Genomic DNA, 26362 nt, shown 5'->3' on the forward strand with positions numbered 1-26362 from the left:
TTATTCCTTTGGTGTTACCTCAACATCCAGTCTGCGTATGAAGCTTGGGGTAAAGGGCTGGTATTAGCTATAGGTCTACTGGAAGGTTTTGCAGGGCAGGAGGCACCTAGTTGGGGGTGCCAGGCAGTCCGTCACAGAAACCAATCAGCTTCCAGGTTTTATTGCTAAAGCTTAACTGAACAAGCTGACGTTAGAAGGTGATTGGTCACCATGCACAGCTGCAGCAGATTCTGGGTGCACCAGTTTTAGTGAATTTCCCCCCACTGCTTCCTGTAATCGGCTGAACAGTGCTCAGACTTTATATTGTGCCAGGAGCAGGATAGGAAGTCCCTGTAGTTTGGAGATTAAAGGAGTTGTTTAGGTAGAAGGTAGCTCCCCTAAACCACTTAACTGAGCCCGATCTCTATCCAGCAATGTGTAGAAGAACAGTGGCTCTCTCTCTCTCCACACTGGACTCAGTGGCAGCAGCAAGAGCCAATGGTCAACCACAGCCTGTGAGGAGATTGCAAGGCCAATGGTCAATCACAGCCTGTGAAGGGGCAGGGCTGAGCCACACACTGTATGCTTATGGACACATAGAATGTAACTTTGGATCGAGCCCACATGAGTGCCCACATAGCAAGCAGCTTTCTGTTGGGACACTTGGAAGGGGGGAGGAGCCAGGAGCACTGGTGGGAGCCCCAGAAAGGTAGGATTGGGGGTGCTTTGCACAAAACCATTGCACAGAGCAGGTAAGTATGACATGTTTGTTTTTTTTTTTAATTATGCATATGATCACCTTAAGTGTTTAGGCCACTCCGGTATGATTTGTTACATGTCAGGGCAAATTCCATTTTTTTCTATGGGGTCCATTCACACTTCTACAACTCTTATAGGTAAAGTGACAGTAAAGCTGGACATCAGCTTTAACTTATTTATTTTAGGGGTTGCCGAAAAAAAACCTCACAGTGCACACCTGGACATCAGATATCGCCCACACTGAGAAATGTGTCAGATGTCAAAGAGTAGAGCTTCATCTAAGGGACCATCTAGAGCAGCCTCTCTCAACCTTTTCAACACAGAGGAACCCTTGAAATTGCTTTCCAATTTTAGGGAACCTCTGCTAAATATTCCTATATCTACAACTCCAGATACATTAGTGTGATGGTCAGTGGGAAGAATGCTCCTTCCACTTGTGGTCATTGGGATGAATTACCCCCTTACACATAGCTAAAAGGGTCAATGGTGGGAACTTATCTGAGAAGGAAAAATGTTTCATTGCTCCAGGAATCCCTAGCAGCCTCTGGAGGAACTCTAGTGTTCCATGGACCCCTGGTTGAGAAACTCTGGTCTAGAGAGTCAATGACTGCTATAGAGGTAGGCATGGACACTTCTTTTACAGCGTCCTTCAAAAGAGAAAAGAAAAGAAAAAAAACTCACACACATACACACACACCAACAAATACCAGTAACAGGGTGTCTTTAGAAGGAGGTCAGCAAAGACCACCACTTATAACAATACAGATTTCAAGATTCACGCGGTTTTTATTAAAACATTTTTTATTGAATTAAAATGATTCTGTACTAACCAACACAGAGTTCCCAATAAGAATCTATGGTTTAAAGAGGCTGTCACTGAGGGGAGGGGAGTGGGGGGAAGGGACAAACTTCTGTAGGTATGAACTGCACATTTTAAGTGACCTTCTATGCCTTTTTGTCACAGCTGAACCTCCGGCGACTCTGAGAGGCAAAGTTATGGGACTTTCCTATAGTGCTGAAGCTGGCCGACTCCTACATCCTGCACATTCCTATTGTCTAGAGGGACTACTAATCATAGGGACTGGCCAAGAGAAATGTCAGGCAGGAGCTTAGATAATCCCCAACACTACACAGAAATTTCGGGGCTTTACCTGTTAGAACAGCCTAGCATTTGGCCACATCAGGAAGGTGTAGGAAGATAGTACAGTTATGTACAAGTATCTCTGGCAGTTTGCCTTCCTCACCCACCTTGGTCCACCATGGACTCAAATATGAGTTTTGGGCAGACTTTCCTGTAAAAATGTGGGAAACCAATAAAAACACTAAGTATATCTGCTGCCAGTTTTATATGTTTTAAATCAATCACACAGTCACAGTCAAAAGTTGATCGGATTCCATCTCTAGCCTGTTGGCCGATTTAGGCTCCTTGGTATGAACTTTACGCTTGTGCTTCGACAGGCTGGATTTGTCAATGAAACATTTATTACACTGAGGACATGGGAAAGGCTTTTCCCCCGTGTGAGCCCTTTGATGCTTCAACATGGTGTCTTTACATGGAAAAGCTTTCTCACAGTACTTGCAGACAAATGGTTTCTCCCCAGAGTGCTGCCGCTGGTGGACAACCAGGCTTGCGTATTGGCAGTAACTCTTGCCACACTCATTGCACACGAATGGCTTCTGTTCTGCATGCATGCCTGCGTGCTTGACCACGCTGGATTGCCGAGTGAAGCCTTTCCCACACACTGGGCACGAGAAGGGTTTTTCACCAGTGTGGACTACCTGATGGAGGACAAGATGCTGGTGATTGAAGAACCTCCGGTCACACTGGTTACAGGGAAAGGGTCGCTCCCCTGTATGAGTTCTCTTGTGAGCGTCCAAGTGGTTCTTACACGAGAAACTTTTTTCACACTCATCACATGGATACGGACGCTGTCCATTATGTATCTGCAGGTGTTTTTCAAGAGTCCACTTACTTCCTAATACTTTCCCACATACTTTGCAGGAAAAAGAGGTCTTTCCCAACCTTGACTTGTGTGTCCTGGACCTTTTATTGTTACTTTTCGGTGGTAAATACTCATCATCTTTGTACATACATTCTGCTAGAAAAAAAAAAAAAGAGTGACAGATGAAAATCTCTAGAGTAAGGTGCACTTCATACAGACTTTGAACGTCCATTCAGTTATAATTGTTAAAGGCCAACCTCACAGAAAATGGATATTTCAATTTTACGTGGGCACAGGTGGTATATATCACCAGCCAACTACTCTGCCTACTTTTGCAAGGCCTTAAAGTAAACCTGTGCCTTACCCATGCAAGGCAAAGCAATATTCAGTTTACTGCATACCTCTGCAGATACATAGGGGTTGATTAACTATAGGTAAAAAGACTGTACACGTTGCACTCTGCAAGAGCAGTTGCTCCAGACCTTAGTAAATGAACAGAAGCTCTGCTGACTATCCAATCAGGTGCAAGCAAAAATGCTGTTTTTTTTTTTATTTTCCTTGCACAGGGTTGGGTATTCTTTGCAAAGTTAAGCTTTACCTTATTTACTAAGCTCTGGAGCAACTGCACTTGCAAAGTGCACAGTCTATTTGCCTTTAGTAAATCAACCCCATCATGTTAGTTTCCTTGGAGCAAAGGTAAGCTATATAAGTCGCTGGAGTTGTAGCTTGCACAGACCTCCCTATGTGACGACACTTACTGGCTATATGTTCCTCCATATTCTGAAGAACACACTCTCCACTTCTGGGTGCTGGCTCTGTAAAGGTCCATCATCACCTCAACAAAGAAAGTACTTCACAAGGATATATTCATAATGCTCTGATATCCTCCACCTAAATGTCTATTTCAAAGAAGTCACATCACCCAAGGGACATATTTCACCCTCTATTGAGCTTAGCCATAGAGACCCAGGAGTACTGAGGATTTGCTTCAGCTCCCAATGCTGAGCAGAAAGTCATATAAGCTAAGCAAAGATAAATGCACTGTGCATTCATAAAGTATTCAGACCTCCTTCAATTTTGTCATGTTGCAGCGTGATACTACGGAATTACGTTTTTGTTCATTAATCTACGCTCAGTACCCCATAATGTCAAAGTGAAAACAGAATTTTAGAAATGGTTGCAAATGTATGAAAAAGAAAAAAACAGAAATTTCACATTGGCATAAATACTCAGACACTTTGCAACAACACTTGAAATTTAGCTCAGGTGTCTCCCATTTCTCTTGATTGTTGCTGAGATGTTTCTATACCTTGACTGGAGTCCATTAAATAGGAAAGGCACAAACCTCCCTATTAAAGGCCTCACAGATGACAATGCATATTGTATCAGAGCAAATGTCATGAGCTGAAATGAACTGAAACGAACTCAGAGACAAAAAATAGCTGGAGCAAAGTTCCAAAGCGCTCAGGACCTCAGACTGGGCCAAAGGTTCACCGTCCAACATGACAACAATCCTAAGTACACAGCCAAGACATCACAGGAGTGGCTTAGCGACAACTCTGTGAAAATCCTGGAGTGGCTCAGCCAGAGCCCTGACTTGAACCCTATTGAACATCTCTGGAGAGACCTGAAAATGGCTGTCCACCGACAGTCCCCATCCAACCTGACTGAGCTTGAGAGGATTGGCAAAGAAGAATGGCAGAAAATCCCCCAATCCAGGTGTGCATAGCTTGTTGCGTCATACCCAAAAAGACTCAAAGCTCTGAATACTTAAGTACATGTGATATTTCAGCTTTTTTTTTTCTTCGTAATAAATTTACAAACATTTAAAAAATGATAAATATAGGGTAAAAATATAAATATAGGATAAAAATATAAAATATAGGGTACTGAATGTTGATTAATGAGAAAAATAATCAATTTAAACAACTGTAGTATCAGCATGCAACATAGCAAAATTGAAAAGCGTGAGAAGAGAATACTTTATGAATGCACTGTATGTCTGGGAGTGGTAAAGTAAGTGGTAGAGTAAAGCTAGTGCTTTGTCCTGAACAGGTGAGGCACGTAACTAGAGCGGAACTAACATCTCTTCTGTCACAAAAACCTTTTTCATTACAATTTTGCTTAAATACATGGAAATTAGTGTGCTATCCATACACTACACTGGCATAAGTCAAGTGAGGAAGCATAACATGTCTTTTAAAGTCAATTGTTATTTTCTCCATTTTAGTCTGGTAAACATACCATTTTTAGAGTTTTGTTGGATCTGCCCATTAAGTGCAAGAAAATTCCTTTTTGATCTACATAGCTTGTAATTTCCTGTGGACTCTGCCTTTGCTGTACTGGAACTTTTTGCAATATTCATTAACTGGAGCTATTTTGTCCAATACACAGCTCCATTCTTGGCTTCTTACAGATGCCAGAAACGAGCCGGGGGCTTCAATAGAATTCAAAATTATCTAGTGGCAAAGAGAAAATGTGGGGGTTTTTTTCAACAAAGTGGTCACATGGCCACTCAGCCTCTAATCTGCCTTTAATCAGGAGCTGTGAGACCATGTATTGATAGGCAAATGAATGTAACTTTTTCCTTCCTTGAAAAGCTATAAATGCTGCTCAAGGGTAGACATTATCAGTGCTTCCTACAGGGTAACAACTATGCTGTAGGGAGAGGACGACAACACTTCTGGAAACACACCAACAATCATGTAGTGTAGTCAACCCTCTCCAGGAAGTTATTAAAGTACAATAAGGAATGGTGTCAGGATCAACAGGTAAGAAGTGCAGCCATTAAATAGAGGCAAACATAAGTGCCCATTTAGACTTTTTCAATGCATTACGTTACCTATTTAAATAGACTGCCGACACGCCAGATCATGGACAGATCCCCTGCTGAGCAAAACAGATCCAGTCTGTGTGAAAGGGGCTTTAGTGCATTGGGGTACCATTAAAAATTAATGGACGCTGTGGACAAGAGGGAACTATGTTCCATCACTGGTGGAAATGCCCGGTAGTGAACAGGTTCTGGATCCGAATGTTTAATTTTATCTATTTGGTAACAGGACTTAATATTCGTAGATCTCCAGAAGTGGCGTTGTTTAATTTCCTACCCGCTGACGTTCACAAAAAATTGACTAAATTAATTTTATACCTCTTATTGGCGGCACGCATTACCATAGCTAGAAGTTGGAGACAATCACTGATCCCGCTAGATAGGGTTAAACAAAAACTTAATTGGATAATGATAAACGATAAACTTACAAGCATTGTCAATAATGATGTCTCTAGATTTGAGGTGACGTGGCAATCGTGGATCAGTTATATTTCTATATCTTAAAAGTACTGCAGCTGACCCTCCCTATCTCCTCTCCCCCTTTGGTATTCCCCCCCCTCTTTTTTTTTTTTTTTGTTTTCTTTCTTAATTCCTTTTTCTCTTTTCTTGAATTGTTTGTATACTTTTGGTGCATTTCTGTTGCATTATCTGGGTTCATTGATAAATGGGCAGTTTGCTACGTGGTTGAGATGTTCTTTTTACATATCACCAATGTCTAATAATGTTTTTCTTTCATATGCTTAACTGTTCTATGAATACGATTGTGCACTCCATTTGAATATGATTGTGCACTCCATTTCGCCATGTAGGTGGCATTTGCGGCTATATTTTTGTATTCTACTGTATACCAATTTTTCAATAAACATATTGAAGTATAAAAATTAATGGAACTACTCTGTGTTTCATGAATTATTGTAATACAATAGCATAAATGGCCCATAACAATTACAGAAAATGAAATACTGAGCAATGCACAAATTATATTAAATAAATAAATGCCTGGACACACATTTAACTCAAGGTGAACAATGTGCTTACCTGGACTGACTGTGTCCGCAGATACAGACATGTACAAATCTTGGCTTTCCTCTGGCTCCTCCTTGATGTGATTGATAATATTGCAAACATGTTCCTGATCAGGAGAAGGAACGAATTGGGGAGATTCTGGAGGGAAAAAGTGCAGATTTTAAATATGTGAAGAAAGAATTCGTCTCTATTTACTACAACAATTCCAACAAGGGTTAATCAGACTGTCTGTAGAGAGATACCCTCTTTTTATAGAGAGTTCATTAGTCCCTGCCGAAACTCCTAAACCAATATTCCTTCTGCATTCATACAAGCATACCCTTTAATTTGCATACAGGGGTTTTGACTAAAGGCTCCAACGGGTAGCCGTAGAGGAGCTCAGGGAAGACTCGTATCAGTAGTTAGGAATGGTTTTTAGGAGAACCTGTCACTTTTGCATGAATGGCCAAAGGAACAAATTTACTTTAAAGCCAAAATCTGGGCTCTTTCCCCCTTCTTTTCCAATGTCTTTGAGCTGGTCATTTGATGCTGATCCTCTTCACCTTTACTTCAGGGTGAGTGGTCCTCAGTGATGCAGAGAGAAGTGCTGACATGATGACGTCAACCCCACTCTCTGCACCTATACATGGTAAACGTAGGTTGTTGTGATGGAGGGCCTCATGACACCTTGCACTCATAGTATGTCCTCAGTCTTCTGGGTGTAGTAGTGGATCACAGCATAGACAATGACTGTTCTCCATTAGTGTTCTGCTCCATCAGTAGCCTTTTCCTTTTCCCAAAGTCAGAGGTGACAGATGTAAAGATATCCATGTAACTTAAGTAACTTCTTACCTGCATCCTCACTGTCCTCAGTGTCATCTGAGGACTCTCCACCAGGTTCAGGTTTAATATCAAATGAGGAAATAAATTCAAATTCAGATGTAGCTTGGGCTTCCATAAGAGGCATGTGAACATTTACAGTAGATAGGAGACGTTTTTTTTCTGGGCTTCTTGGAATAAATTCTGAAGATGAAAGAGCTGATGTCCCATCTAAAAGAATATACACCTCTCAGCTTTAGAAATGGTTCACCATTACCAAGTAACTCTACAGATCCTATGTGACAAAACTGTTTTTTTTTTTAAAAAAAAGGAGATCCTAAAACGAAATATTGGTAGGACATACAACAAGATTTCCATAATATCTGAACTACCTACATTGTTGGGTCTACAGAATGTTGGCATCATGAGATTAAGTTGTTCAGGTTTAGGACAGGCTTTTTTCAAAGGATATCTGATCAATAAAGGTGAAAATGCGCGGTGGCGGCCACTACTATTTTGCACACTCTGGGCTGCCATCATTATCCTACTTCCACTACTTAGCAAGCCACCAAAAATGTGTATTTCAGATGTCCTGATGCCAGATATAATTATGCTTTTTCCAGCTTAGTGACTAGTACCGAGCAAAGTAGGATCACGATGACAACACCTTTAAATGCATCTGCCAAAATCAGCAATAAGAGTTCTCGTACATTTCCTCCTTGTAGGCTCTTAATTTATTGTCTACCTGAAAATATGAAATGTTTTTGCATGATCCATCTTTATAGCACTGGCAATGATTGAACATCACATTCAAAAGTTTATCTTATCCAGTTAGTGGTTAGATCTTTAAGGTCAGGAACAGGGGAGGGATGGTTTAGTTTGCTTAACCTCCTTAGCGGTATTCCCGAATGTAGCTCGGGGTAAAATGTCAGTACCAAAAACGGGCTTACCATGCGGCGTTGCTCAGGGAGTCCCTGCAGCACTTACCTTGTCCTTCGCTCCCACGTTGCGTCCCCTGCAGCGTCCCCGGCCATCTCCTCCGGCCGATGCCGGCATCCGGCTTCCGTGTTCCGGTCCCTGTGACGTCGGGACGTACAGGCGCCGGAATCGGCGGCAAATTTGAATTTTTTTTTAAAATGACTATTACATAGTAAAACATTGCTGTTTCAATGCATTTCACATACATTTTGTCCCGAGTGTTTTGTCCTGTGCCCTGCCTGCATTTTGACTGTTCTTTCTGCCTGGAAACTTAGAAAAGTCCATGGCGTCCAAAAAGCGTCCCTTTACGTCAAAAGCGGTTTAAGACCAGCTAGAGAACAGCGATAGTAAATCAGAACCACCTGCAGAATTGAGTGATAATGATTCGTGGGGAAATTCGTCATCAGACACTGAAAACGATTTTGCGACTTTGCTCAGCGATGTGCGAATTTGCCGCTATATTTCAAATTTCAGTGTTTTTGGTTTGATTATATTATTGAATTAAATTTATTATTATTATTTTTTATGATTATTTATTAAATTATAATTTATGATTTCGTGTTTCAAACTTTATCCTACCCGGGATGTTTACTAGACTCTTGTTCAGACAGATTTCAGTGAGTTATTCCTAAAAATTACAGCCTACAATAAAAAAAACTACATATTTCCATGCAAAAAAATGGTACCGCTTTCAGCACAAAAAAACGGAAATAATCATACCGCCGAGGAGGTTAAGCACATCATGTAACCCAACAAATTGCAATTTGTTCCCCATAAATTACAGAGGTGTATCTCAGTGCTGATGATCACCTTTAGTCACTTCCTGTCTACATGCATGTGCTTGCGTCAACTGGACATCATTGCTGTCAGCCAGCTTCCTGAGGGTGACAACACTGTATATGGTGTTGACATGGCTGCTTGTGAGCATGCGTCAAAGAAGCAATTAGACAGTAGTCACCCTATAACAGAAAGTGACTTTTATGGCAGGATGCTCATGTATTATTTAGCTGAAAGCTACAGATTTAAACGATTGAAAAAAACTTTTGAAATTACTGTCTACATGATAAAGAAGATGATGTTTTAGCAACTGGGTTCAGAACTATTTTGAAGTAGACAGATTAGGTATGGTTATAAACCCTGCCAAGTATTTCCCTTTTCTGCTGTCTGTGGCACATTACTTCTTTCCTGGGATACAAAACAGAAAGTAAGAAGAAATTTCTCCAACAGTTGGGAAATCCCCCTATTAATAGTTGACTAGAACAGGTACCCCCACTAAAAAATTCCCCCTCACCTCCTGTGCTACTAGTGACAACAGTAAATGTGTGGAATTCCCATCTTCATCTACCTGGTAACATTGGTCATCAGGGCAAACAGGTGAATGGGTGAACCTCTCCAGTGGGGACACAGACATAAATAAATCGCCTGACAGGGGTTCTTCTTTGTTCCCCTCTTTCTCCAAATGATTTCCATTGATCTGAACAAATCTGTTTTTAACTCCAACCTACACCCACCCCATACCCATACACCTACATTAAGATAAGCCTCAGAGAAAGTAAATCACTACCTGCATTTAACCACTTCAAGTCCGGACACTTTCACTCTCTTCCAGTCCAGGCCAATTTTCAGCCTTCAGCACTATCACACTTTGAGTGACAATTACTCAGTCATGCAACACTGTACCCATATGACATTTTTATCCTTTTTTTGAGACATAGAGCTTTCTTTTGCTTTTTTGTTATAAAATTTTGCAAATAGATAATTTTTCTTCATAAATGTAGGCCAAAATGTATCCTGCTACATTTTTGGGGTAGAAATAACCAAAAACAATTTATATTATTTAGTCTGTGTGAAAGCTATAGAATCTATAAACTATTGGATATATATCTGAAAATTGACCAGTTGAGAACCTAAAATGCCAAATGCTGGTATGGCATATGCCAGTGATCAGGACACTGGTATGGGGTATGGTGGTGATCAGGACATTATCATGAGGTATGGTGGTGTTCAAGACGCTGGTATGGCAGTAGCCAGGACACAGTTATGGGGTATGGGGGTGATCAAGATGTTGGTATAGGGTACGATGGGCGGTGATCAAAATGCTGGTATGGGGTATGACAGTGATAGGAAAGCGGTGTTTGGGGGATGGTGGAGATCAGGGTTATGGTATGTGATATGGCAATGATCAGGACGCTGGTATGGGGTATGGTGATGATCAGGACCCTGTTATGACATATAGGGTGATCAGGATGCTGGTATAGGGTATGGTGGTGATCAGGATGGTGGTATGGGGTATGGTGATGATCAGGACCCTGTTATGACATACAGGGTGATCAGGATGCTGGTATAGGGTATGGTGGTGATCAGGATGCTGGTATGGGGTATGGTGGTGATCAGGATCCTGGTATGGGTTATGGTGGTGATCAGGATCCTGGTATGGGGTATGGCGGTGATCAGGATGCTGGTATGGTAATGATCAGGGCAATGGTAAGGTGTATGGTGTTGATCAGGGTGCTGTTACAGTGTATGGAGGTGATCAGGGCGCTGGTATGGTGTATGGAGGTGATCAGGGTGCTGTAATGGTATACGGCAGTAATCAGGACATTGGTATGGTGTATGGGGTTTTGTGCGCACTAGGACAGGTGATAGGGCCTCCCTGCATTATTTATTATTGGTATTGTGGGGCAGTGATCAGGGATGCAGGGGCAGTAAACTGGGGCAGTGGGGTGGCTGGCACTGCAGTGTGTGAGCATACAAGCAGCCTGACAGGCCTCTGTACACTCACACACTGCAGGATCGCTTCTCTCTGCTCTCACTCTGAGAGTAGAGAGAAGTGATCTTTACTTTCAGTGTCATCGTTTACTATGTGAGTGCTGTGATTGGTCACAGCAGTCACATGGTAAAACATCACGTGATTGCCCGAACACAGCGATAATATCCAGGCAACACACCAATCACCGGGCTCCAGGGTGCATGCTCTGTAAGCTGCGCAGGAGCCACTGACGCGGGTTGATGTACAGGAACGTTAGCCCACATCGGCGCTGCTTCCCGTCCGCCATCTATGTAGAATAGGAGGAAAGAAGTTAGCTAACTATGAGACAAATTACTATCACAACTCCCATTCAACATAGGAAACTCAGGACATTGACATTTATTTATTTCAGGTACTTATATAGCGCCGCCAATTTACGCAGTGCTTTACATATATATATTGTACATTCACATCAGTCCCTAACCCTTAAGAGGCCTACAATCTAAAGTCCCTAACTTACATTCATACATATACACACTAGGGCCAGTTTTGGACAGGAGCCAATTAACCTACCAGCATGTCTTTGGAGTGTGGGAGGAAACCCACGCAGTCACAGGAAGAACATGCAAACTCCAGGCAGGTGGTGCCGTGGTTAGGATTCAAACCCTAGTACTGCCAGGTGGAAGTGCTAACCATTTAGCCACTGTGCTGCCCAAACATAAGGACCAATAAACGTTAATGCTTTTTGTTATATATATATATATATATATACATACATACATACACATACATATACATATACACACTCACAGTATATTTATTTATATTAATTGGCCCTAGTATGTAAGAATATGAGTTAGGGACTTTAGATTGTATGCTCCTTGAGGGTTAGGGATTGATGTGAATGTACAATTAGCGCTGTGTAATTTGATGGCGCTGTACAAGTACCTGTAAAATATCTAAATAACACAGACACACTTACTTAATGCTAGGGTTCCAAGCCTGTCTCTTCAATTTAATAATAAAAAAAAAAATCACACCCTTACAAAAGCTAAACAGGATGTACACAATGCAGATTGCCTGTGAAATCTATGCATGAAGCCTGAATGTTGATATTTGTGAACACTAAGAATGTTTATTTAAACCTTTTTTCTTTGAAATATTCCATGAATTTGTTTATGCAACGGTTTGCACCAACTCTTTGAAAGACATTAATATAAAACATTGGAAATTAAAAAAACTAAAAGCCTTCCATGCTCTATCCAAAAAAAAAAAATATAGTTTTGGCTTTAGATAAGGATCAGAGGTGCTTACAGATGTCAATGCAGTAAAACCAGTTAAAGCGGAGCTCAAGGCTCCCCCCAAAAAATTAAAAGTCAGCGGCAGCTGACTTTTAATATAAGGACACTTACCTGTTCAGGGATCCAGCGATGTCCTCACCTGAGCCAATTCTTCAATTGGCTTCGAGTGCAGGGGTTGGCATCTTAAGTAAGGGAAACCAGGAGTGAAGCCTTTTGGCTTCAAAGCCGGTTTCCTGCCATGCTTTGTGAATGGTTAACCGTCTTCTGGGACATGTGAAGTGTCCCAGAAGGCTGCGGAGGAAGGAGGGGGGGCTTAACTTCCAGCTCAGATCACCCTGACGTATCTGACTAAAAGTAGAAGAAGGTACCTGTCAAAGCCAGGTAACCACTCCCCCCCCCCCCCCCATAAAGTGCCAAATGTGACAGTGTGGTGGGAATGCAGGTAAGCGGAACTTCCCCTTTTGGGTGACGTTCCACTTTAAGGAGAAAACTCCAGTGTATTTTTAGGCTGCAGGATGAAGCAGAAACAGCTGGAGCAAACCAATAAAAATATAGAAGGAACATACTAGATGGGTATATGCAGCCACTTGGTCTAAATTGAAACCAGGATCCAAGGAAAGGCAATCCAACAAGTCACCAATCACAAAGCCATGCACACTGCTGAACTTTATTCTTGTTAAACTTCAACATGAATACTTGCCAGTGGAATGATAAGGTTCTTCATCTGGCTCCTCCTTAATGCAACATTTAATGGGGTACATTTCTTCCGTACTTTGCTGCACTGGGTCTGTTGGCTGTTCTAAAATAGATTAAACAAAAACTCTACATTATAATGTATTTTTTAATCGTACAGCAGAGGAAACAGCATCTTCAGTCTTAACCATGGGTTATATGCAACTACCTTCAGGTGATTGGACACTGGCAAAAATAAAGCTACAGGGACATTTCCTCTACAACCCCTCCCACTCCAGAATGCCTCAGTTTTTGCTAGTTTCCTTAGGTGATGGATGTCTTCTCCCTAATAAGAGAAGCAAACCATTATCTTTTGGTCTATTGCTCTTTTCCCAGATTTCTTTATCACGCTTTAGCTGCATCAAAGACACTATGACTGCCCTCATTGCAGCTTTTCAGTTGATTTCCAGGCTGAGCCTTGGGGAACTGTACCTGGAACCCACCAGGAAGAGGATGGGGGGCCAGTCTATGATGCTGCTGGATCCAGAATTAGACATCATCCTTAGTACATGGTGTAATACATTGAGTTAGCTGTTGTGGTGCTATACATGTTGAGAGCCGTAGTCCACCCACTGGTTTTGAGCCCTGACCCTGAAGGCCCCTTCTCGAGTATGCTAACCAGGGAGGGAGAAGATCTGGATGGAGCTTTTCCCCAGCATCCCGATTCCTGGTTTGGGGCCATACCACTGGCATAGTAAATAATTGCCTTGCCCTTTAAACTGATCCCAGGTGTGCTGCTGTTTTAAACCCTTAAGGATATAGGGGAGCAAAGGGCACAGCACTTTTACGATCTGTCACAGCATTAAAGAGTAGAGTGTGGCAGACTGTGGCAACCATGGAGTCATTGAGTCTATTGCAGCATTGGGTGCATGTTGGCCTCTTTTAAATTTGAGTCAGGAAAAGCTTTTTTTTTCACCAAATGAAGTGGGTAGTTCTAACAAAAGATGCCAGCTTCTCAGGCTGGGGAGTCCTCTCAGGGTACTTGGGCGTTGGAGGAAACCAGAGTCCAGTTTGACAATGCAACTGTAGTGGCCAATATCAACCATCAAGGGGCACCAGTGTCGATTTAGCTAACAGAAGTGGACCTCATTCTAGCTTGGGCAAAACTACACGTTCATGCCCTGACCTTCATCCTCATCATCATAGCAGACATGGACAATTGGCAAGCAACTTCCTCAATGTCTGGATTCAGGGAATAATCTCCATCTAGTGGGTGTTCCAAGCCCTATTTACAAAGTAGTGGACACCTGACATCTGCAGCCCAGGGTCAACAACAAACTAGAAAATTTGTTGCCAGGTCCAAGGATCCTTGGACCTTCACAGTGGACACTCTGGTGATTCAGTTTTATCACTTCAGCCTGATCTATTCCTTTCCCCCCACTACATATTCTTACTTTTCCACTCAAAAGGATTGAGAGAGAGGGCATCGAAGTGGCCAAGGAGGACATGGTAATCAAGACTTCTAGCAGACATTCCATGGGCCCTTCCAGATCATTTGAACCTTCTGTCCCAGGGGCCAGTCCACCATCCTGCTTCTTGGTCCCTGGCTTTAAGGGCTTCTCTATTGAAGCCCAGGCTAGGAATTTGAAGTCTTGCAAAATCTACCATTATACATAGGTTTTCTATGTATGGTGCAATGCTAAGAACTTCTACTCTATGAAATAGGGATACGGTCCTTCCTTCAATCTGTTCAGGATCAACATCTGGCATTGAGCACCATCAAGGGGCAAATCTTAGCCCTGGCCTTTCCGTTACAAACACCACTTGCTGCTCACTCAGTTACAGTAGACCTTCACATTAAAGGTCTGGTCATGCTGCCCTACCTCCTACCCCATCCCTCACTTACTGTTGGACTTTATTGATTTATTTTTAAACAAATGCTATTTATTTGTGCTTCTTGCCCCTGCACAGATGCTTCACACGGCTTTGGGTCTCGACCGAGGTTTCCCAGCCCATCTGCGTACACATGGTGTTTCCTGCACTTGCACATAAATGGCATACAGACTTCCCTCTGTACCTTGACATCCCTATTGGATGCTACAAAACTGAGGTTTGCTGAGAGTCAGAAGAGATAAATAGGGGCAGTGCCTGCAGCTTCTTTCTTTGCCAGTGCCTAATCACCTGATAGTAGCTGCTTATAACCCACAGTTAAATATGTAAACCCAACATTGCATACTCCTGATATGTGCCTGCTGTACCATGTACTTGTAGAAAAAGTATCCTGTTCTCTTTGTATTGCTTCCTTTGTGTGAAATCCCTGATGTTCTTGCCAGTCCCTCTGCTTTCCTATTAAAAACTGACCACACTTGGCATGAGAGCACAGTGTGGTCAGTTCTTGGAACTCAGCCTGATCACCTCCAATGATCAGACTTGTCCGTGAACTTTTATTTGCACTTATCAAACAGATATAACAACACACTTTTAAATGTATATTTAAATTGAACTCCAGTCTTACTTTCAGTCTTCCTCAATTGTACAGGATCCTCTCTTATACTGAGATTGCTTAATCTGATTTCACTTCTCTGATGTCAGCTTCTCTCAGTGTGCAATAGAAGTTGCAGCAAATCAGCTAGAACCCATCTAATTTCCTGGCTGGAGGGCATCCAGTATCAGCTAGCACTTTTCTTTCCAGTTTTACCATCCCTGGCTCACACCATTCATTCACTGGATTACAGTTTTCTCAATCATGGATGCTCAGCATGACATGTAGGTCTGCATGCAAATGTAATCTGCCTAAGAACGTCCACTTCTCCAGACTAACACAACCTATCAAGGATATTTGATATGTGCATAATTCTTTCCACTGCTTGCATCAGTCCTGATGGTTCTCCTCAGAGGGTGCTGTGACGTTTTCAGGAAGTTATTTATAGCCCCTCCCACCAACCATGATCTGCCTGCATTGCATGGAGAAGCATAGAGACAACATGATGACATCACTACTCCTAAATTAAGGTATATAATGAAAACAAATAATATAAGAAAACCTTGCACCAAAGGAATTATTGTAAATAAGCTACCACCCTATAAGTGATCACTAACCACCATGTAAGTGTAAAGAAACTCTGTAGGGGGCGCTATCTAACACAACCCATATATAAATAAAGTGCCAATTGCAAATAATTCATATGCTAAAAACACCATAACGCAATCGCAGTGTGCATAGACATATATATATATATATATATATATATATATATATATATATATATATATATATATATATATATATATATATATAAAAATAACCATAAACTTAATGTCCATAAATCATCATAATACATCAGTCTGTGAAAATTCTGTGATCCTTAGTTGCTAGGTTTAATATCTCCTTCACCACAAAGTGTCCGTGTATCACCCAGTGGTATGGTAGTACTAATGAACTCAGCAGACAGACATGATCTCTTTAGTTAAAAAGGTCAACTGCGCTTGTGGGTAACTCTGTAGGGATGGAGGGACCCTTGTCTTGTGGTAAAAGTTCCAATCTCCTCAAGTATTTCCACCACAAGCCACATCCTGATGACATCAGAGTGACAAAACCGCGTTAGAGGCGGGACTTCCGGTTGTTGATTTTGAGTCACGGCACTGCCTTAGTTGGTGGAATGCACGCTGATTCCGGGACACGGCGGTGCTAGCTTACATAACACACTGCTACATTTAGTGCCGATGTATAGGCACACATAAACCGCTTCCCGACTGCCCTATAGCAGAACTGCTACAGGGCGGCAGGGCTGCGCAAAATCATGTGTTTTTAATTTCTGGGTAAGGGGCACGCGTGCGCCCTACCCACACCACCATTGGCGGCTACAGCTGTCAATCACTGGGTCCCAGCCGGAGATTCTCCGCTGGCACCCGGTGATTGCCAAGGAACAGTGATAGAGGAGAGGTCTGTATGTAAACAATACAGATCTCTCCCGTCAGCTCTTGCACACTGCTTTGTATTGCTCTGCATAGCAGCGTGCTTACACAATAAAACACATACAGCACACAGTTAACCCTTTGATTGTCCCACATGTCAACCCTTTCCTGTGGCGATAAGCGTCTAAGCGGTGCCGGGAGTCAGTGGAATCAAAACCAGAAGTGACACAGGAGCCGTGGTCCCTCTGTCTTTATGTGAGCCTGTGTTTTACTTCACTTGTAAGTGATGGCCAGACCACCACGTATGGGTACATATGAAGTGCGCATCTGAACATCTTATGAGTAAACATCTGAGTCTGCATTAATGGAAGAGTTATTGGAAGGAGCCCCAAACAAGGGGAAAGGCGTTTGAGACCTGTAACTATACGGGTCCAATCTTGGAGGTGAGCAGAGTGGTGAATGGTGGCGGGTATCGCCACGTATGTTGTTGTGGAGTATCACAAAAGGTGGAAGGTAGTGATGCGAAGTATCACAAGAGGTGGAGTGCAGTGATATGCTATATGAAAATGAGAGAAGATACTCATGGCTTATGTATTGACATTTACTGATAATATTTATGTATATAATCACTGTTAATATCAGTTATTTTTTGTGTAAAAACACTTTGTGGCATATTTAATTTCTCTCTATAGATACGTATGTTGGATTGATAAATGAGTGGGAGGCGCAGCAATCCATTTTTTTCTTTTTGATGTATATTGGTTGTGGGAACACAATTACATTGCTAGCAGGAAATCCCTTTTAACACATTGTTTAAGGTGTAATATATAACTAGTATATACTGATTTATATTATTTTTCATTGATAGAGGCGCGGGATATGTTTCACTTTTATTTTAATTAACGTTGAGTGAATACTTACCAGTGGAATGATGAGGTTCTTCTAGCTCCTCCTTAATGCAGAGATTGATGGGGTAACTTTTCTCCCCACTTTGCTGCTCTGAAAGATTAAAAGAAAACTCCACATTAAACTGATTTCAATAAGCATCCTCCACCACTTTCCAAAAAACAAAACAAAAAAACATGGAGTGGGTTTGCAGCTACTGTACAGAACACCCCCGCATCCCCTTCACTGTAACCAAGGCGGAGGTGTACTGTAGGTCAGAGAGAGAACTCAGAAGCATGCTAATTTACCACTCAGCACAAAAAGAGAACACAATAAGATATCAGCTTGCAAGATTTTGAGTAGTATCTAGTAGCATATCCATAATGTGTGCATAGCACATGGCCCCCCGAGGTTCAGGGGCCCACTCTGAACTCACTACTCACACTAAGGATCAGGGTTGCCAATGGTCTATTCGCAGAGACAGAGCCCATCCTCAGACTTTCCAGCCACCCCAAGTTAGCAAGCCCAGGGAAGGAACAGTGTCAAGCAGCTATACTGTCTATGCTACCACAGATACACGTCCCCTGGCTGTAAGTTCACCCTTGTTCTCTTCTCCTCTACATCTGAGGAAAGAAGAGTTAAAAGGTGCCAGCCTAACTGTGAAGCATGGAGGGGGTTTACAGCTCTGCGCTTCTCCCATCTCAGGTAAAGACACAGCTGAGGAGCCTGTGAGGGAAGGAGGAGGAGCAGTGGGCCAGGCAGAAGTTCTACACAGCAGATGAGATGCAGCAAAAAGAATGTGTCTGTTTGGCACAAGTGAGCAAACCTCAATTTACTATCAGAAATAGGATTGCTATGTCACAGTCACCTTATCTGTTTTGCTACATGTGAGTATTTGTGAGGGCATCACTAGAGAATGGAGGAGCATTGTGCGGTATGTAAGGTATTATTATGGGCACTGGACACCCCCCATCTCTTCCTTTCTCCTTCACTTTCCTCTCCCTTCCCCTTGTCCTCCACCCCTGTCCCTTCCCAGATACTCTCCTCCTTTCTCTCCCTAGACCCACTGGCGCCTCGCTCCCCGTTTCCTCCTCCACTCCCTTCACCCCCGCTTCCACTGCAGGTCCTCAGATGCAACTTCCTCTCCAGCAAGAACAGTGATCAGAACAGTAATGACATTACCCAATCTTACTCCAAATCTTTTGAGACTGACAGAGACAGAAATGCCTTGCAATACAGATATGCAGCTACAGTGGATATAAAAGTATGCACACCCCTGTTAAAATGTCAGGTTTCTGTGATGTAAAGAAAATAAGACAAAGATAAATCATTTCAGAACTTTTTCCACCTTGTGACGCATAAACTGTACAACTCAGTTGAAAAACAAACTGAAATCTTTTAGTGGGGAGTAAACATAAAACTAAAATAATGTAGTTGCATAAGTGTGCACACCCTCCTATAACTGGGGATGTAGCTGTGTTCAAAATTAAGCAATCACATTCAAAATCATGTTAAATAGGAGTCAGTACGCACCTGCCATCATTTAAAGTGGCTCTGATTAATCCCAAATAAAGTTCAGCTGTCTTTCTTGACATTTTCTTAGTCGCATCCTACAGCAAAAGCCATGGTCTGCAGAGAGCTTCCAAAGTACCAGAGGGATCTCATTGTTAAAAGGTATCAGTCAGGAAAAGGGTACAAAAGAATTTCCAAGGCATTAGACATACCATGGAACACAGTGAAGACAGTCATCATCAAGTGGAGAAAACATGGTGCAACAGTGACATTACCAAGAAGTGGACGTCCCTCCAAAATTGATGAAAAGACAAGAAGAAAACTGGTCTGGGAGTGTGCCAACAGGCCAAGAGCAACATTAAAGGAGCTGCAGGAATATCTGGCAAGTATTGGGTGTGTGGTACATGTGACAACAATCTCCTGTATTCTTCATATGTCTGGGCTATGGGGTAGAGTGACAAGATGGAAGCTTTTTCTTACGAAGAAAAACAACCAAGCATGGCTAAATTTAGCAAAAAAACATTTGAAGGTAGAAAAAGGTCTGAAATGATTTAGCTTTGTCTCATTTTTTTACATCACAGAAACCTGACATTTTAACAGGGGTGTGTAGACTTTTTATATCCACTGTATGAGACTCAAGGAGTTCCTAGGCATGAGACGTGAACTGCTACTTTTTCAGGAGGAAAAAAGACAAAGAGGTCAATCCATGCAGCTTGCCTGATAATAGACTACAAAAGACGCTGTACATCTTTCCTTGAGATTTTTGAAGTTAGACTTATGAATTTTCTCACCAAGAGTACAAGTGTCCTGGTTGTTCTTAGATCGCTCCCTGTGTCCTTCAAGATATTCCCCTTCATCCTTGGAGAAATAAACAGCGACCTCCTCACACTTTAAAGGCACCTGAAATAAAAGGGGAGCACAAAACATTTTATATAGGATAAGACAACTTTGGAAGAGTAGAAGAAGAAAAATGGTCTGGTAACTGCTAGCAACGTGTAAGAGGCAAAACCCCCAAATTGTATTGGTTACTTATCAAAAAAAAAAAAAAAGGTAATCTATGAATTTCCTACCTCCCTAGTCAACAGACGGGCAATTTTGTTGGCCACCTCCACAATCATCTTCTGAGTCTTGTCCTCCATTCCCAGGAGAGTAAAGGAGAGCTCTGGACATCCTGAAGTGGAGTCACACACATTGCTTCTGACCTCTGTGGCACAAATGCCGAATGAACATCGGGTCCCATCAGGTCTCTTCACAATAATAAAATCCTGCAGAGAGAGAGGAAGTGAAAGTAACTTCAGTTACAACCAAATAATATATTCTGCAAACCCTCTGCCAAAGAGCAGGTAAACATGTAAGCCAGTGCAGATCCCTGGAAGGCATTCACTTGGTACATTCATCCTTCCGGGTCCTCCCCATCATTGTATCTGTGGATATACTATTCCTTAACCACTTGCTCTCCAGAGGATTTACCCCCTTAATGACCAGACCTCTTTATTTTTTGAGCTATAAACAAAAAAAAGACATACAATTTTCAAGAAAAACAATATTTTTTACTTTTGGCTATAAAAAATATATAGTAAACTCAAAGTCAGTCATAAATTTAGGCCAAAATGTATTCTGCTCCAGATCCCAAAAAATCCCAATAAGTGTATATTGATTGCTTTGTGCGAAAGTTATAGCATCTACAAACTATGGTATAGATACTGCAATTTACGCCATTTTTTGCTATACAGCACTGCGCTAGTTTAACGGACAATTGCGCGGTCATACAATATGGTACATAAAAGAAATTTACATCTCTTTTTTTCCACAGAAATAGAGCTTTCTTTTGGTGGCATTTGATCACCTGTGCACTTTTTATTTTTGGCGCTATAAACAAAAAAATTTTGGAAAAAAAAACATTTTGAAAAAAAAAAACAATATTTTCTCACTTCTGTCAAAAAATATCCAAAAAACTCAAAATTTCATCATAAATTTAGGCCAAAATGTATTCTGCTACATGTTTTTGGTTAAAAAAATCCCAATAAGTGTATATTTATTGCTTTTTGTGAAAGTTATAGCGTCTACAAACTATGGTATAGATAATGGAATTTACACAGCTTTTACTTTCTGACTGCCCATCACATTTCTTGAGGCGCTAAAATACCAGGATAGTACAAACACCCTCAAATCACCCCTTTTCAGAAAGTAGACACCCTAAGCTATGTGCTGAAAGGCATATTGAGTCCATGGAAGATTTATTTTTTTCCACAAGTTTTTGGAAAATGACAAAAACATTTTGTTTTTGTTTTTTTTTACACAAAGTTGTCATTTGAATTATAGATTTCTCACACAAGCCATGGGTATATGTGGAATTACACCCCAAAATACATTCTGCTACTTCGGCATCCACCCACTTCTAATGGTGGGCACACATTAGGTCGCACAGTGCCACAAGCACCAATTCCAAGATTGTACAACTGTTTAAATAGTGGCACACTTGAATAAACATTGTCCACGTATAAGTGGTACCCCATATAGAAAAAGGATGACACCAAGTCCCAAACTATCTTGCCACTGCTCCCCATGTAGTCTGGGCATCCGGTGGGGCTCCACGTGACTATATTTCCCTCGCAAATCCTAAACTTATAAGTATAGCCTATTGCCCTCTCACAGGTCTTCTACATCTTGACCCCATATCTGGCACGCTTACAGGGGAGAAATTGTTTGAATGCAAGGCAGCCAGAAAAATGAATGAGGGACTCATCAATGCAGATTTTTTGCTGAGGAGTATAGACATCTGCAAATTTTTAGTTAAGGTGATTTACGAGGGGCCGAATTTTGTGGTGCCAATCAAATTCAGGGTCACCTCGAGGACGACAGAGTGTATTGTCATTGAAATGCATAAAACACATTATGCGCTCATATCTATGCCTGGCCATGGCAGGAGAGAACACGGCATATGATGAATGGGGTCTGCGGACCAATACAACCGCAATTCATTTCTTTTAGTAATGCCTATGTTGAGGGTTAGGCCCAAAAAAACTATAAATTCGGAAACCGTAATGGGTTTCCATGCGAATGGTCTGGCAAGGTTTGAATTTGGGTTGGCGGCGATAAATTGTTGTGCATATAAATTGCTTTGATCCACAATCAATGCATACACATCTTCCATGAAAAACAGCTCCAAAAATCAAGGGGAGTAGTGCTGTTTCCACCTGAATTCCAGATTGGGCAGTGAATGGGGGAAGTACGGGTGCTGCAGAATTTATGGGCTGCCAATCGGTATTTGTAAGCACATCCAGAAGGACACTAGGGGCTCTACGGGCCTGTGTGCGAATTGTTTTAGATTACGGGACAATACTTGTGCTCGCCACCGCACAAGCTTGTACTACACTTTTGGGACTCGCCACGTCACCAAGTGATACTGCAGTGCTGGTATATGAAAAACCAGGATGTACTAGGCCACTGGTGCTCGCCAGTTCACCAAAAGGTAAAGCGGCACTAGTACTGGCACTCTGCTGCATATGAGAGTCATCAAAATTTACCAGTAAGTGCTAACAGAGATCAGGCCTGATTCTGCCAACAGTGCAATGTATCAAGTGACAGTGACCTACTGACACTGCACTTGCTGGGGGAGAAGGGGGGGGGAAGCGCAGGGGCTAAACGCAGGTGCTGGCAGGTGCCAGGGCTGATCCCGCTAACACTGCGTTTTTGGGGATACTATACTAATGTGAACGCTGGTAAAGTGCTGATCTGATCAAAGATATTGATCCGTTCAGACACTCTATTAGCAATGGAGGTTTATGGTGTGAACAGGCACCATAGAGAACAATTTATTTTTTAAGTTTGAGCTTTTTCGGAGCTTCGAGTTACAATACGCTGAAGTGTGAATGCAGCTTAAGTCCCATTTATACACAAAAAAATCCTGTTTTTCTATTTGCATCCGATATATTGTCCTTAAAGGGAACGTCTATTTCATTTTCTGATTTTCATTTAGGTTACTCCTTCAGCCAACCCTCCTTACCTCCACAGTCAACAAACAGATGATCTCCAGGGCATGATTTAATATGACTTCTGACAGCTGTTCTCTCTGCTTCACCATATTAGATCACCTTAACAAGTTCTCCCTCTGGACAAGCAAGGCGTATGTCTCACAACTTCATAGCACCCTAAAAAGAGGCAGAAGACAGTTACCTAGTGTCTTTCCTCCAAAATTTACTCACAAAATGGTCTCTGTACCCATCTGTAGACTTTGACTGCTTTGGTCACATGCTGTATTAAATCAGGTGCAAGTCGTCTCTTGACAGCTACTTCCATTATGTAAGGATATCTAAACTCAACAGCAAAAAATTAATATCTTGCTGCTTACCAGTCTTTAGATGTAGTGACTGCATTAGTTTTCTTTTTTTTCCAGGCTAATTCAATTTTCTGCAATTACAGAATCATATCTGTTTATCCTTCCAAAATTCCCATATTCAAAATTTCTGTACACAGAACTGAAATCTCATGTTTTAACATTTTTCAGTCATCTTATGTGAACTACAGAACACATCCTCACTAGTAATGGGGATGAGGAGAAGGGGAGGTGTTTGTAGTCCAAAGCAGAGGAGCAGTCCAGGGTGACAATGCTGCTCTGCTCCTCCATGAAAACAGTGCTGGAAGTGTTGTCACTCCAAGACAAGGACTGTGTTACTGGCAGGATCACCAGGTGAAAATATCAGGGAAAAGCCTGAATTAGAACAACTAATGCACCTCACATCTAAGAACTAGTAAAATTAAATAGATTTACTGTTTTTGAGGTGGTTAGAGATACTTAAAAACCAATGACTGCAGCACTGATCAGTGTATTCTGACAGGGAAGGGGGAATCCCAGTTGTCAGAATACAATACTGCAGAAGGCAGGATCCCTTCATCCTCATCACTTATGTGGATAAGGGGATGTGTGAGTTTGTTTGTTTTTTTTTGTCATCCAACCTGTTTTTTTTGTTTTGTTTTGTTTAACCACATATACTCAGCTTTACCTTTGAAGAAAAGGTTGCACAGCTTTGAGCTCCCTTTAACCCTTTGATGGCCACATGTCTCCAATATCACTGACCACCAAAGAGACCGGGGTAGGGGGGGAAATCTGTCATCAGCAATCAAAGGGTTAAACTCCAATAGATTCACTTCTAGACCTGGTGTGACATTATTTATACCTTTTGCGTGCTTCCTACCGGTTATTGGTGGCACGGCTGAAGGACGATCCTGCGTACAATTTTTGCCTAATGTACTTGTATTTGGACGCATACGATTCCTCTTAAGACCTCTTAAAGCCATATGCGTCCATGCGTTTACATAGTAAAATCCGCAGGTATGTCTGGCCATATGTCCTTGCATGTAGCTCTGTCCTACCTTTATAATACGTCCCTAAATTCAGGGCATATTTTTGTTTTTAGACTCAGCTGTGTGTATGGTACCCTTGGTTCCTCCAATGTTGGGTTTAAATGCATATATGTGAACAAGCCTTAGTCCTCTGATATTTTCCATGGAGAACACAATTGTTTACATCAGCCCCCCCCCCCCGCCACCAATCCAATCTACGTTTCTCCTACTGACATACATACACCAATGTGCTGTGTGATCATTTGAGATTGGAGGTGGGTATCCTCCAGTATGTCTTTGTGCCGGGACATCCCTCCCTGGCTCTATAGAAGAGATACAGACACTACGGACACTTCCAGTTTGATCAGTCTCCCCCCCCCCCCGATCCAATCTCCATCTCCTCTACAGACATACACCCCCCCCCCAGAGGTGATCAGCAGAGATGGGGGACAGTGAACCCCCCAGTATGTCATGGTAGTGGAGAGGGGTTCCATACAAATACCTACATTCTAAGACTTTATGCATGCAAACATCAAATCTGCGGCTATGTACAGTGCCAGATGCAGCTCTGTCCTACTATTTCTGTACGTTGCTAAACGCAGCGCACGTTTGTAGATGCATGGATTCCTATAGATGTGCTGACTGCATTCTTATAGTTCTGCATTTAGATGGTACAAAACGTTACGCTGTAAGAATTTAAATGCAGCATTTTTACGCCCATGTGAACGAGCCACCAACACAATTTTTCACACCAGTCCCCCCCCCCCATCCAATCTCCGCATCTCCTCTACAGACATACAACCCCCCCCCCCCACAGGTGATCATCAGAGATAGGGGACAATGACCCCCCCAGTATGTCTTTGTAGTGGAGAGGAGAACCATACCAACCCCTCCAGACTATGTCCTTGATGGGACAGACCCCCAGGACCCCCCAGTATACAGGACAGGGAAGGACATGGAGCCTCATATGGACAGTGACATGAGCTGCATAATAGGTCATGGCTGTTGAAATGCAGCATTTAGGAGAGGGGGGCAGGGCGGGGGGCTGTGTCCTCCACTGATAGGATATAGGAGGCTTATGGAAGACAAGAAAAGGGAATTTCCTCCGGGATGTACTCAGGAAATCTGCAGAGAAAAGTAGACACAAAGTAAGACTTCCTATCTCCACATCCAAGCCATCCTATGACATGAGAAAGGGGAATCCAGGAGGACATGGAGTTCAGCCATCAATCCATCCCCCCCATTCCCAGCACACATGGACAGATCACATCTACACACACACAGCACTCACACAACTTTTATCCCAACAAAGATCTTACCTGCTTCTACCATGTGAGTGGGCGGGGCTGCTGACTCTCAGCCCTCATTGGTTCACCTCTACAGCTTCCCAAAGGCATTGTGGGACTTGTAGTTCTTGCAAAGCAGAAACCTCTTACTGGCTACAAGTCCAGACAGCTCAATGTAAAGTCCCAGCTCTGATTGGAGGTTGGTCACCGAATGGATTGCAGGGCATGCTGGGATAGCTTGGCTTTGCAGGGAGGAGATCCTGGGACTATAACTCCCATCAGCCCCAGAGGCTAGGGGGAGGGGCCCCTTGTCTGTGCAACTGCCAATGAGCATGGAGGAGAGGAGCAGAGTGGGGGATGGAGGGGGGAGGGGTCGGTGGTGACAT

The 26362-nt window shown here is 42.4% G+C and overlaps 1 protein-coding gene across 5 annotated transcripts; it reads right to left on the bottom strand.

The window, feature by feature from the left end:
- Window positions 1-1521: 1521 nt before the first annotated feature.
- On the bottom strand, window positions 1522-26216 carry LOC149460309 (uncharacterized). 5 transcript variants are annotated; one of them, XM_089679838.1, is made up of 9 exons: window positions 26010-26216; window positions 23354-23498; window positions 20418-20612; window positions 20139-20247; window positions 17872-17949; window positions 13064-13162; window positions 7369-7566; window positions 6550-6675; window positions 1522-2834 (listed from the first exon to the last, which is right to left on the bottom strand). In XM_089679838.1, exons 2-9 carry the CDS (start codon window positions 23429-23431, stop codon window positions 2101-2103), a joined length of 1617 nt encoding a protein of 538 aa, XP_089535964.1. In that variant the 5' UTR covers window positions 23432-23498; window positions 26010-26216; the 3' UTR covers window positions 1522-2100. The 5 variants fall into 5 exon arrangements, with proteins under 5 accessions (XP_089535964.1, XP_089535963.1, XP_089535967.1 ...); XM_089679837.1 differs by having other exon boundaries at window positions 1522-2837; window positions 26010-26215; XM_089679841.1 differs by lacking the exon at window positions 23354-23498 and having other exon boundaries at window positions 1522-2837; window positions 26010-26214.
- Between the last annotated feature and the right edge of the window lie 146 nt (window positions 26217-26362).

The sequence above is a fragment of the Staurois parvus genome, unplaced genomic scaffold (genome assembly GCF_062004578.1).
Source record: "Staurois parvus isolate SC_StPar_1 unplaced genomic scaffold, SC_StPar_1.0 ptg000232l, whole genome shotgun sequence".
Taxonomy (NCBI): Eukaryota; Metazoa; Chordata; class Amphibia; order Anura; family Ranidae; genus Staurois; species Staurois parvus.

Coding starts and splice junctions, on each gene's coding strand:
- LOC149460309 (XM_089679837.1), bottom strand. CDS start 23,431: ATGGTGAAGCAGAGAGAACAGCTGTCAGAAGTCATATTAAATCATGCC. Junction 13,163..17,871: donor AGAACCTCATCATTCCACTG/GTAAGTATTCAC, acceptor AATCTATTTTAG/AACAGCCAACAGACCCAGTG. Junction 2,838..6,549: donor TGCGGACACAGTCAGTCCAG/GTAAGCACATTG, acceptor TTTTTTTTCTAG/CAGAATGTATGTACAAAGAT.